At 44.5% G+C, this 13,339-nt stretch overlaps 1 protein-coding gene across 1 annotated transcript in view; it reads left to right on the top strand.

Annotated features, from left to right (window-relative positions):
- Positions 1 to 7,618, top strand: part of DYDC1 (DPY30 domain containing 1) — a 13,853-nt gene extending 6,235 nt beyond the window's left edge. Inside the window, exons 4-7 of the mRNA XM_077746444.1 lie at positions 1,513 to 1,605; positions 3,120 to 3,176; positions 4,303 to 4,407; positions 7,535 to 7,618. Of these exons, the coding sequence (XP_077602570.1) occupies positions 1,513 to 1,605; positions 3,120 to 3,176; positions 4,303 to 4,407; positions 7,535 to 7,564 (285 nt within the window). The 3' untranslated portion in view covers positions 7,565 to 7,618. The remainder of the gene's footprint in view (positions 1 to 1,512; positions 1,606 to 3,119; positions 3,177 to 4,302; positions 4,408 to 7,534) is intronic.
- Positions 7,619 to 13,339: the final 5,721 nt, after the last annotated feature.

The raw sequence follows: 13,339 nt of genomic DNA, 5'->3' as shown, positions 1-13,339 counted from the left end.
CTACTCCCCCCCCCCCCCCCCCCCCCCCCCCCCCCCCGGCTCTCTCTCTCTCTCAAAACCAAAACAAAACAAAACAAAATCCCTAAGCATTGATTCCAGTAAACAATAGCAACTGAGCAGTGTTGGGAAAATTTGTCTAGCCATCAGGAGCCAAGGAAAATTGCTCAAAATAACTTGCCTTGTTTTTAATTGGCTGTTGATGTTGCTCCCAATGTCATCAACTCTTTGAGCAACTGTTTCGCCAAAATCTTAATGTAAGTTTATTTTTTCTTTTCCCGGACACTGAAATCAAAACATGTTGTAATTAAATCATCATTGGTAAGTGAGCATCTTTGCTTGGCTAACGAATGAGCCGCTTGGGAACTTGCTTTCATTGCAGTTTCATTTCTATTTTTAATCTTTGTGAAGAAATCCTACTGTGATGAAATAATTCTGCTTAAATTTTCTAATACTTCGTGACCTTTGTTTTCACATGAGCTGAGAATATTGTGATGCTACGTGCTTAGTCTAGTAATACTGATATGCATTGCATTCTTTAATAAAGTATCCTTGCTTCATACATGCTGTGCTTTGCCATTTAACTTGATTTTAATAATTCAGTCTCCACTGTAACTTCAAAGAGCAACATTACAAATCCATGTCTTTTCTTGTTTTGATGTGATGGGTATGCACTGATTTAAAAAAAAAAAATGTCCCGATGTGGTGATACCATGGCACGCCAACAACCGTTGAGACAAAATGGCATCACTGCGATTTGTAGTGTGCTGAGCAGAGCACAAAGTGATGAGGGTACCCCCTATGGCCCCTGTTGCAGCCACCTAGCCATGCTGGTGTGGGAAACCAGTCACAGGCAATAAGTAAGCCAATGAACCTGATAGTGTTTCAATAAAACTTTATTTATAGGCACCGAAATTTGAATTTTCCGTAATTTCCATGTATCATGACATATTATTCTTTCAATATTTTTCAACCACTTAAAACTGTAAGACCTTGCTGAGTTCCTGGGCTGGGCAGCACATGATTGGGTTCAGATGTGGCCCACAGAATTTAGTTTCCTGACCCCTATTCTAGTGTGGCATGTCTGTTGAGTCGGAACCAAATATACAGTTGATTATCTGTGGTTTCAGATAATATATTTAAGATTTTCTCGTCCACTCTTCTGTCACCGAGGTTTGGTTATTTGAAGACCTGTCTATGCTTGAAGAGATTTTATCTGAAAAAATAGGATGCCAGTCTCATTTGTTGTTCTAAGAAGAACAAAGAAAACGTGATTTTGTACAAATTGTACTTCTCTACAAATTAGCCATTAAGGAAGCTTCCTTTTTTATGTTAGACTTCAGGAAATATTTGTAAAAGCTAAAGTATTAGGTGGCTGCAATCATTTATTCTCGTAAGCTTCTGAAATTTAGGCAGGTATAAACTTAATTATCCTGGGACATTTCAGAGTGGTTAGAGTTAATCGCTTGCAGTGGATCTGACTTTAACATGACTTATTTATTTCTGAATATTCAGCAACAGCTGGCACTCCAGCTGGAGATGGAAATGCAAGAAAAAGAGAGACAAAGAATAGAAGAACAACAAAGAGCCCAAGAACAGTTAGAGAAGGTAACTTGAAGTTTTATACATGCCTACTTTATTTAAAACCTCTTAGAACCCTACAAACCCTACAAATTGTTTTTTCCAGCTCTTAGAATGTGGGATTCCTAGACTTGCCACATGTTAGCTGTGTGACCAACACAAGTCTTATAAACTTGTTGGTCTCCTTTTGTCTTTTTGAAAAATAGGGATAACGGTATATCACTAGCACTATCTCACTGGTTTGTCGTGAGGACCAGGCAAGATCATGTAGGTGAATCTGCTCTGTGAGCAGTAGAGTTCTCTACGATATTAGCAACATTTTAGTCAAGGCACAGTTGTTCCTGACTATGGTAGCCCATGTCGAAGGTTAAATTCTTTGTCATGTTGAGGGTGCTCTGATCGCTTAGACAGTTGCACATCTCTTCCTCGTGCTAAATGTGTTATCAACAATAGTTTTACATTTAAAAGTATATTTTATATGGCTGTTGCCCTGTCTTTCATTCAGTTACACAGTGACTTATGTTAAAAAGTCTGTTTCCACTGAGCGTGTCGGTATAATGTCAGACCTCTACTTTGGTCAATGTTTCCTGGGATCCAAAATGTGTACGTCACGTAGACCAAACTTTTGAATGACGGAGTGATACTTTTCAACTGGATATTTCATATTCTATGTTTACAACCAGCCAGTCTCTCTGATGAAAATGTTATGTCTTGATTTATTCCATAATTAAATTAAAAATAGAAGTAGATTTTAGCGAATATGTTTATTCCTGGCTTAGATGAGAGCATCATTATTTAGAGCACTTTTTTTAAAAGGTGGAAAAGTGGATTGAAATAAAAAATGAGATTCTTAATTAGATTACCTGGGTAGCTTAGTCGGTTAAGTGTCCGACTCTTGGTCTCAACTCAGGTCTCCTCTCAGAGTCGTGAGTTCAAGCCCCTCATTGGGCTACGTGCTGGGCATGGAGCCTACCTAAAAAAAAAAAAGACAAAACACAAACAAAAAAGATATATTCAAAACCCCACACAAACAAAAAAGATATATTCAAAACCCCACACAGAGTTTTAAAACACACGTAGTTAACACAAACACAGATGCTGTTGTTATCTCAGTCTGTATGATGTAGGGTACATGGAGATACATGCATGTGCCCACACACACATAAATACATGACGCTGTACATCCCCTTTCTCTTTGGTGAGGATTCAGTGATGTCAAATAGAAGAAAAGTTTTTGTTCTGTCACTTGTCACATTGGCTAATAATTTGGCTTCAAGTGTACTGTTTCAGATCATTTCATTTTTTAAAGAGTCGTCTTTAATTGTAAATAAAACATGGTTTTCTATTAGCGTCGAGTGTTTAAAGAGGTGGGAAGCTGCAGTTTTGTACTAAATGTATTCAGAACACCCCTTTAAAAGCGATGACATATTTGCAGTTAAATTTATCATAACATTATGTAAAAATAAACCTTCTTGAAAATTAAACATGGAACAAAATGGAAAGTATATTCAAATAGTTTCCTCTCTTTTTATATATTGTAGGAGATGAGAATGAATATAGAAAACATACCTAAGAGTGAAGATAGTTCACATTCGGAGGTGAGGAGGAAAAATTATTCTGCATTATGTGAAATGAATGAGTATCCTGGAGGGCAGAGCTTACCTTTGATGCATTAGTACCTAAACTCTTTAATAAGGGAAGTATCAAACTTGATAGTCCAACTATGTGCTCTAGTCTTAACAGTTCACAAGTACAATGTTCTCTACAGCAAAATCTCCAAGTGGATAAAAATTGGACTTTTGTTTTGCATTTGTATTTGCATTTTTTAATTTTTTAAATATAATTTATTGTCGGGGTGCCTGGGTGGCTCAGTCGGTTAAGTGTCCAACTTCGGCTCAGGTCATGATCTCATGGTTTGTGGGTTCAAGCCCCACGTTGGGCTCTGTACTGACAGCCAGCTCAGAGCCTAGAGCCTGTTTCAGATTCTGTGTCCCCCTCTCTCTCTGACCCTCCCCTGCTCATGCTGCTTCTCTCTCTCTCAGAAATAAATAAAACATTAAAAAAATTTTTTTAATAAATAAATATAATTTATTGTCAAGTTGGTTAACATACAGTGTGTACGGTGTGCTCTTGGTTTGGAGGGTAGATTCCTGTGGTTCATCGCTTCCATACAACACCCAGTGCTCATCCCAACAAGTGCCCTCCTCAATGCCCATCCCCCATATATAAAAACCAGAATGTCGTGAGACATTTATTGACCATATGTTTATTTCCAGTGATACATGTTAAATTTCTGAATGTATTTCTAAAAAATTTTTAATGTTTTAATTTATTTTTGAGAGAGAGAGAGATACAGAGTATGAGTGGGAGAGGGTCAGAGGAGGAGACACAGAATCGGAAGCAGGCTCCAGCATCTGAGTTGTCAGCACAGCACAGAGCCCAATGCTGGGGCTCAAACTCACAAACCGTGAGATCATGACCTGAGCCGAAGTTGGCTGCTTAACCGGCTGAGCCACCCGGGCACCCCCTGAATGCATTTTTAAATTAAGTTTTGGCATTTATTTCTAGAATTCTCTCTCCATTAACAGATGTTGGTTCATTCCGTTAATTACTGATGCTGAACTTTGATGTTGCAATTCAGCAGTTTCTTACCAAAATCAAAAGAAAATTAATGTATTAGTTTTGAACTCCTTTAAAATTAAAAATGAATTTGAATCATTGTAGGACATAACACCAGACTCCGGCAAAACGCTAGCAGAAATTAGTGATCGATTCGGGGCACCTAACCTGAGCAGAGTGGAAGAACTTGATGAGCCGATGCTATCTGATGTAAGTATCTTTAAGAAAGTGGTTTGTGGGGGCGCCTGGGTGGCTTAGTCGGTTGAGCGTCCGACTTTCGCTTAGGTCATGATCTCGCGGTTGTGGGTTCGAGCCCCACGTCGGGCTCTGTGCTGACTGCCAGCTCAGAGCCTGGAGCCTCTTTCTGAGTCTGTGTCTCCCTCTCTCTCTGACCCTCCCCTGCTCGCGCTGTCTCTCTCTCTCTCTCCTAGAAATAAATAAAAATATTTAAAAAAAAAAAAAAAGAAAGTGGTTTGTGAAAAACAGACTTTTTTTCCCCTTTACTTCATGTGGCCAGGGTTGGATGGCAAATGGGCCATCTACTGTCATAGAAAAAAACCCAGCTCCCCAGGGGCTGACCATATTCCCGATCTGCTTTCTGCCCTTTTGTGGACCCGTGATGCCCCCCACAAGGGTCAGGCTGGGCACATGTCTGGCAAATATGTCAGCACTGATGGGAAAGTATCTGGAAGCTGATCCCGAGGTCACGGTGTGCCGTATGTAGAGGGTGATACGTATATTTTGGAGTCAGGCTTGGCAAATCTCAAAATCTCTTCAAAATATATACTTAAAATCATTCGGTGAAATACATAATCTTTAAGTTGAATTTGGGGGGCCAGCTTATTGTTTCTCAGTGGCAAATACCAGAACCAAATAAATACCCTCATGAAAGTGCATGCTTTTATGGTATATAAGGACATGTGCTTGTTTAATAAATATATGGTGTTTTCTAGGTACCAGGCACCGTGCCTGATGTTGTGAATAAAACAGATAGTTGCTGGTTTTTTTAACCTAGTCTAAGGGGGAAACAGACAATTGGACAAGCAATTAGTAGTCATTGTTAGAGGGACCAAGTGGTTTATTATCCAGAGCATTCATTAGGCTTTGAGAATGAACAAGGGAGCTGTGACTCTAAGCCAGGCCTGCGGGTATAGACCAGGACTGTCCCGGGCGGGCGGTGGCTGTCTTTAGTAACCTGATCATGCTCACTGACAAAATGGGACAGCCAGCCCAGCGGAGGAGCCCTATCAGGGAAGGCTTCCTGAAGGAAATCTGTGACTGATTGCTGGGGGCTGGAGGGGGAGGATCTGAGAGTACAGACCTGCTAGAGACCTGATAAGGGAGAGTTGAGGGTGTGAGGCAGGGAAGGAGGAGAGCCGACACAGGGGAGGGAGCAGGGACCGGCCCATTAAAGGCCTGGTAATTTGTGCTCAGATGCCATAGATTTTATCTGCAAGTCAGTGGAGGCTGATGCTATCTGCGCTGGCTGCGTTTTAGAAAAGCTGTCTGGGAGTGGCATGGAGGGGAGGATGGAGAGAGTGAGAGAGGTGAGGACATCTATTAGGAGGCTAATGCAGTAATCCAGAGAGAGATGGCGTTGGTGGCCTATTCAGAAGGGGGAACTGGAAGGGCTTGGTGCTAATCAGTTAGTAGAGATGTTCTTATTAAATGTCTGCTGTGTTTTGGGACCATGTACGGAGGTAGCAAAGACAAATGCACAGAACAGATGGGGCTCCTCCCCTCGGGGGGCCGTGGGCTGCGGGCAGGTGCTCTAAGAGCACCGACCTAGCCTGGATGAGTCTTCCTGAGGAAAGGAAACTTCAGGAGTTAGTCCGAGCTCAGTCCAGCAGACGGGGAGAGCAAGACACTCCCACAGAACTGAACGGCCCGGCTCTGACCCTGGCTGGGTTGCGCTGAGCTCGGAAGTAGTGTGACTCCAAGCTGGAGAGGTAGCTAATGGCCACATCACACTGTGCTCTGTGTGACAAGTGCAGGAGGAGTCACCGAGAGGGTTTACATGAGGGCTGGAGGCGTGGCTTTAGAGGGGAGAGAGAGGATTTGAGTGGACACGCATGGAAAATGGAGACCACTTAGGAGCTTTTATAACTGTCCAGATGCAGGCTGACCAAGGCTGGGATCAGGGTGTAAGACAGCAGAGATGGGGAGAATTGAGTGGATTTGACATTGGCTGGGAGGATGAGGGACAGAAGGAAGTCAAGGTGCTGCCCAGAGGTCTGCCACGGGCACCCGGACCAAGAGCTTGGCCGTTTGTTGGGGTGAGGGACGTAAGAAGAGGAAGTAGGTTTGTGAAAATGGTGGCTTCAGTTGTGGACGTGCTGGGTCTCAGGTGACCCCGAGATATGCAGATGTAACTGGCCAAAGGCCAGCTGCTGTGCGACACAGGTCCGGAGGACAAGAGGGAGGTGCAGACAGGAGGTAGGAACATAGCAGTAGCCGGCATATGAGCTAGGTGAGGCTGGAGAGGGAGGAAGGTACCTAGGAGAGCATGCAGAATACGCAGGGCGGGGCTCAGGCACATCCGTTAGAAATTCCATGTAAGGGCTGGATCCAGGAAGAGGACCCCTGCAAGAATGATAAGGATAACGAGAGGGGGGAGGGGAGCAAGAGAAGTAGAAGAAAGGATGGGTTATTAAATACTGTGCTTGAGTACCCCATGTTCATGGCAGCACTCTCAACAATAGCCAAAACATGGAAAGAGCCCAAGTGTCCATCAACGGACGAATGGATCAAGAAGATGTGGTTTATCTATACGAAGGAATACTACATGGCAATGAGAAAGAATGAAATCTGGCCATGTGTAGCAACATGGATGGACCTTGAGGGTGTTATGCTGAGCGAAATAAGTCAGGCAGAGAAGGACAGCTACCATATGTTTGCACGTATAGGAGGATTAGGAGGAACTTAACTGAGGATCGTGGGGGAGAAGAAGGCGGGAAATGATGGGGGAAAGGAGGAGAGGCAAACCATGAGAGACCCTTGAATGCTGACAAAAACTGAGGACTGATGGATGTGGGGGGGAGGGGGGGATGGGCACAGAGAGGGGTACTTGTGGGGATGAGCACTGGGTGTTATATGGAAACCAACTTGACAATAAACTATTTGAAAAAAAATAATTAAAAAAATAAATAAATACTGTGCTTGAGAACACCGTTGTTATCGTATTGAGTTTGGATCTTCCTTGAAGTAGTTTGAAACTAGCGGAAAGCTTTATTTACATTAGTCACACAGAAATGACCCCAACTCTGATTTCTTTGGCTTGTACCTTTTCACAATTCTGATTGTATCAAAGCATATTTACCTTTTATTCTGCTTTCAGGTTGCATTAAACATTGATCAAGATTTGTAGGATCAACCAACCCGAGAGCAATAAAATTTTCTGCTTGTTTCAAGTTTCAAAACATGAGGTTCCCAACTGTGTTTTTTTTTCGCTCCAAACTTGAGCTCTACTTTTTTCTTTTTCCCCCTCTCAAGACGGCTTTATAAATGGGCTTTTGAGGGCAGCCTTCACAGGTTTTGGATTCTCCAGCGCAACTGTTTGTTTTTAGGATTCCTCAGAGAGCAGGAGAGAGTTTGCCCAAGCAACCGGAAGGGGCAAATGGGACACAAGCTGAAAACACAGTGTGTGTGTGTGTATGTGCGTGCGCGCGCGCGCGTGCACACGTGCCCGTGAGAACAAGATTGCCTGAGGTGAAGGTTCCGGTCTTTGAAGAGTGAAAAGGGCCGCCACGGTGCAGGGCTCGGGAGTGTTGGACAGGCCTGAGTTCCGAGCTTCCCCCTGGAGGTGGACTGTGAAGATTTCTCGAGTTTGCACGGCAGCGATACTTTGTAGGACCATTAATCCATGCTTACTGATGGGGCTGGACGGGGGAGGATGCAACATTCTGGGGGACAGGGATGCAGTGTTTCTTCTGGATCAACCAGTGGGCAGACTGTTGGAGGGAAGCTCTCGCTGGACACGGGCCATGCAGGGGGCTTCCCTGGGTGGACGCTGGGTGGTCCATGGGCCCTGACTGCTCTCCTGGCCCCTTGGAAGTTTCACGCCCAGCCTTGAACTTTAGGGAGAACTTTGCTTCCCTTATAAAATTCTTTCGGATCTAAGTCTCTGTTCTGAATCCTTTCTGTTATTTAAGGAAGGGTATATGCGTGGAAACATAAATGCCAAGAAGAGGCTTCTTTAAAAATAAAATTTTAGGGGTGCCTGGGGGGTTCAGTCAGTTAAGCGTCTGACTTCGGCTCAGGTCATGATCTCATGGTTCGGGAGTGCAAGCCCCAGCGTCGGCTCTGTGCGGACAGCTCAGAGCCTGGAGCCTGCTTCACACATTGTGTCTCCCTTGCTCTCCGCCCCTCCCCCACTTGTGCTCTGTCTCTCTCTCTCTCAAAAATAAACATTAAAAAAATATATTAAAATAAATAAAATTTTAAAAGATCTGCTTTTGGTCATCATATACCTTTCCTGAGGCAATGAGAACAGAACAGCCTAGTTGCTTAAATGGGAAGAGAGAAAGGGGGGAAAATAATGGGAAAGTACTGATTTCATTAAAAAACAAATGTTATCTTGTCATATCAGTTCTGTATATTCTTTAGAAAGAAGTCCCAGGTACTCTGGAGAGACGGTTTCCGGGTCAGCGGGGCCCCCAGGCGCTGTGTCCCCAGCACGGATGACCTGTCTCATTTTGCCCCGGCAGGTGTGTGTAAGGCAGCAGGAGAGCACAGTGTCCCCCACCCCAAGCCTGAGAGGGCACCCTCGTGGAGGGCTGGGGGCGAAGGGCAGGCTCAGGGAGCCCTTGGGCTCAGCGCACCCGAGGGCAGTTTGGTGCTGGGGCTTGACAGCAAGAGTCTGCGAGTGTTGGCTAGTCGTGGGGTGAATCACTGTGGGTCTCGGGCACAGGGTAGTCCTGTTTGAAGCATCCCCAGCCAGATCTGAGCATAAGAGGGAGGAGGTAGAATGGGGTGTAAAAGGAGATGCCGGTTTTGTTTTTCCTCAACTTTTTTCTGTGCCTAGTAACTTTGGATGAGATGTGAATTCTAACTTCCTGGGGGTTGGATATTTTTATCCCTGTAAATATTTTTGAGCTGTTTCTGGATGCCATTAAGGTACTCGGAAATAGTTTGATCCTTTTTGGTCTTGCTTTGAAGAAGCTTTGTTAGGTGGCACCAGAAGTGAATTGAGTCTAGGGCAAGTTTTGTCCCCACCATTAAGGCCAGACTCTGTAGGGGCACTGCCCCATGTTGAGTGAATTATGACAATTTTCACTTTGGCTGTGGAAAGATACATTCTTTTCATTGTATTTTTAAACCACTTTACTGAGGTATGGTTGACAGAATGACAAATTATTCCCAGTTCTCTTTGAGCAATGGGTAGGCCCGCTAATCATCTGAGAGTTTCTTTCCTTGGCTTCTTATCACTTCCCCCTCCGCATGCATTTATTACTCAGCTGAAGACTCAGGGGGGCCCCTCTGGAGGTACCCCTGGACTCCCGCTCCTCCTCCTCATTCTAGGAGACCTCGGGCTTCACCCGCAAGGCAGAGGGCTGAAGCACTTGTAGGGGACACTGTTTCCTGTTCCTCAGAGACCTTTGTCCCCTGTGACCTCAGGTTCCCTGTCCCAACAGCTGTTGTTTCCTGTGTTTGGTGCTGGTTTTTTGTCGTTTCACGGATGAGGCTAAGTCTTGTCCCTTTTGGTCCACCATTGCCTGAAACCAGAGTTCAGATGCCACAGACTTCCTCTCATGAAAATAACTGTTCCTTTGCTTCCTCAGCTTTCCTAATTTGGCGAAATTTAATGTGGTTACTTTCTGAGAAGTTAGGGGGTTTGGGCGGTATCTGATGACATGTATCTCTTAACCTGCTTGGAACCAGGCAGAAAGGGCCAAGTGGGAATCTAAGAATCCACTTTACAAGCACTAAAAGTCCACTGGAGAGTGCATTTTGGATGCCAGGCCGAAGCTGAGTACCCTATTGCTCTTGGCTAGTTTAGAGCAATAGTGTCTGGAGAACTGATGTTCTCTCTGTGTCACCTGGAGAGCCCGCCTGATCTGCTTCTCACGTGGGGGACAGAAGCATGGCGGGGCTGCGGCCGGTCCTGATCCCCGAGGCCTTCAGGAGTGAGAGCTCGAGAGGCCAGGTGGAGCGTGGGGCCTTGACCCCAGACCCATTCACCCATCTCCTGGAAGAAGGAAGAGAAGAGGGTGCAGAAATTGCCTGGCTCCCCTTCTGCCACACGCTTCTCTCCTGGGAAATGACACTTACCAGTATTATTTTGGCTGAATTAAGTGACGGAAAACCCTGACTTGGAAACAGGCTGACAACCTTGACAAAACTGGCTGAATGGATCACATGATGTCTCGTCTCCCAGGAGAGGTCCGGAGAATGGGCAGGCCACAGTCGCGGTGGTCAGGGCTCCGGCACCTTCTCTCTCGGCGCTGTCGTTCTGGTCTCTGCCGGTCTCAACCTCCGGCTGTTCCCAGTGCGGCGGCAGTCAGTAATTCCAGGTCCTATATTCAACCACAACAGCTTCTCATGGAAGAAGAGGGGAGAGTCGTCCCAGTGCTTTTGTTTATATTTCTAGAAGCTCCCCGGCAGACTTGCCTTTCTGTCTCTCTGATTATAATTGCATTCTACACTCTCTCCAATTTCATTCACAACAAAGATAAGGAATCATCATCGCAAATACTTACACTGTCATCGTCTTACTGATTCATTGGTTTTATAGATTCATTTATGTTCAATCTGTGTCAAAGGGTCTTAAGTAGTTACCAGGGTGGGATAAGTGTGGCAGCTAGGGAACCAAATTTAAGTTCTGTCTCTGCAGTTAACATGAACCTGAGAATGAGCGCCTCTAAAATTTTGCTACCGAGGAACCTCATTTGCCTTGCCCTCATCCTGACCCTGCCATTTACATGGGGGATCAGAGTAGGGCATGACCTTTGCCCTACAGCACTTTAGTGTCAAGTACAGCTTGTGTGCACATATAATAGGCACTAAGTACCTGATGCAAATAGAAGCTAAGAATTTAGGAGAATAATATTGGAGCAAGCTTCAGGAAAGCGAGAATATTTCCAAAGGAATCTTCAAGGTGAAGCAAGTTTGAATGGGTGAAATTCCTGGAAATGTGAAGGAAACCAGGCCAAGGAAAGATGGGTAGGAACGAGACAGGGCAGGGCCTGAACACCAGCCTCCAAAGTCTGCACTTGACGGCGGGGAGGGGTGTGTGGGAGGACCCAGGGTGGCCTTTGAGAACTTTTCAGTTTCCTTCAAAGATATGGAAATGAAATTCGGATCTTGTGGCCAAGGGCATGGATTTGGATAAGTAAAGGAAAAAGACTGAGGTTCTCTTTTGGAGAAATTTGGTGATGAAGAGAGGGTGGCCTGAGGATGCAGCAGGGTTGAGCAGGGATGCTCTCCTTGGAAGTGAGGCTTCGCTTGGACTCTGGCAATAGGAAAGAGGAACGTCAGTGAGCCCAGAAGTAGAGACTGAAGGTGGGGTTCGAGTAGCGATCCAGGAGTATTAAATGTGGGTCAAAACTGACAAGAGGAACGAGAGCACTTTTGAAATTATGTTTTCTTCCAGGAGGTGGAAAAGGTAGAGAAAGACATTTTAGGTGAAGAGGATGAACATTTGAGATAGTGGAGCAGGGCACAGTCTAGGACTCGCTACTTCTGATCCTTTTGGTAAAGAAGGAGAGAAGGGCGGCGGCTAGTCAGGTACAGGAATGAGGATGCAGTTAAAACATGTACTTGGGGGAGGGGCGCCTGGGTGGCTCAGTTGGTTAAGCGTCTGACTTCGGCTCAGGTCTTGATCTCACGGTTTCTGGGTTTGAGCCCTGCATTGGCTCTGTGCTGACAGCTAGCTCGGGGCCTGGAGCCTGTTTCAGATTCTGTGTCTCCCTCTCTCTCTGCTCCTCCCCTGCTCACACTGCCTTTCTCTCTCTCTTTCTCTCTCTCTCTCTCAGAAATAAATAAAACATAAAAAAAAACCCAAAACCCCCAGGTACTGGGGACTATCGACAATACCAGATTATGGGAAGAGCCCAAATGTCCATCCCGGGATGAATGGATAAAGAAGATGTGGTATACTCAGCTACCAGAAAGAATGAAATCTTGTCATTTGCAACAACATGGATAGAACTAGAGTGTGTTTAATGCTAAGTAAAATAAGTCAGAGAAATATAAATATATGATTTCATTCATATGTGGAATTAAGAAACAAAACAGATGAACTTAGGGGAAGGGAAGCAGAAATAAGATAAAAACAGAGAGGGAGACAAACCGTAAGAGACTCTTAAATACAGAGAACACACTGAGGCTTGCTGGTGGGGTGTTGGGTGGAGAGATGGACTAAACGGATGATGGGCATTAAGGAGGGCACTTGTTGGGATGAGCACTGGATGGTATATGTAAGTGGTGAATCACTGAAGTGCATTCCTGAAATTATTATAACCCTATATGTTAACAAACTTGGATTTAAATTTAAATAAAAAGAGAAAAAAAAATAAATTAGCAGCTTGAAGTGAAGAAGAGGATACAGATTGTACAAAAAAGATTCTTTAATGTACATCAAAATCATTTGGATGGAGTGGTGAAGCTGTTAAAATATAAACATTTCTGGGGTGCCTGGATGGCTGTCAGTCAAGTGTAGGACTTCAACTCAAGTCATGATCTCACAGTTTGTGAGTTCAAGCCTGGTGTCGAGCTCTATGCAGACAGCTTGCAGCCTGGAGCCCACTTTGGATTTTGTGTCTCTCAATCTTTCTGTCTGTCTCCCCACCCCTCAAAACAAAAAAAATATATATATATATTAAAAAAAACAATATATATATATATATATATATNATATATATAAACTTTTGATGGATGCTTACTCTGCCTTAGTTTCCTCATCTGGATAATAAGTTAATAGCACCTGCCTCTTAGTATTGGTCTGAAGATTAAGTGACTTAATTCATGTGAAGCTTTCACAGCAGTGCCTAGCACTTAGTAAGCACTCAACAGGTTGTGAAGTTACTGCTGCTGCTGTCTTACCAGCCAGGTCCTGTGCTAGGTAAGTGGTGTCTGCATCAGAGCCCTTCAGTTCTATTCTCTAGGGCCCCAGAACAAACTCAAGAGCGGAACAGCATCCATG

The sequence above is a fragment of the Crocuta crocuta genome, unplaced genomic scaffold (genome assembly GCF_008692635.1).
Source record: "Crocuta crocuta isolate KB4526 unplaced genomic scaffold, BGI_CrCroc_1.0 scaffold28, whole genome shotgun sequence".
Lineage (NCBI taxonomy): Eukaryota > Metazoa > Chordata > Mammalia > Carnivora > Hyaenidae > Crocuta > Crocuta crocuta.
The sequence above is the reverse complement of the archived record's forward strand: the minus strand, read 5'-3'. Positions and strand labels throughout refer to the sequence as shown.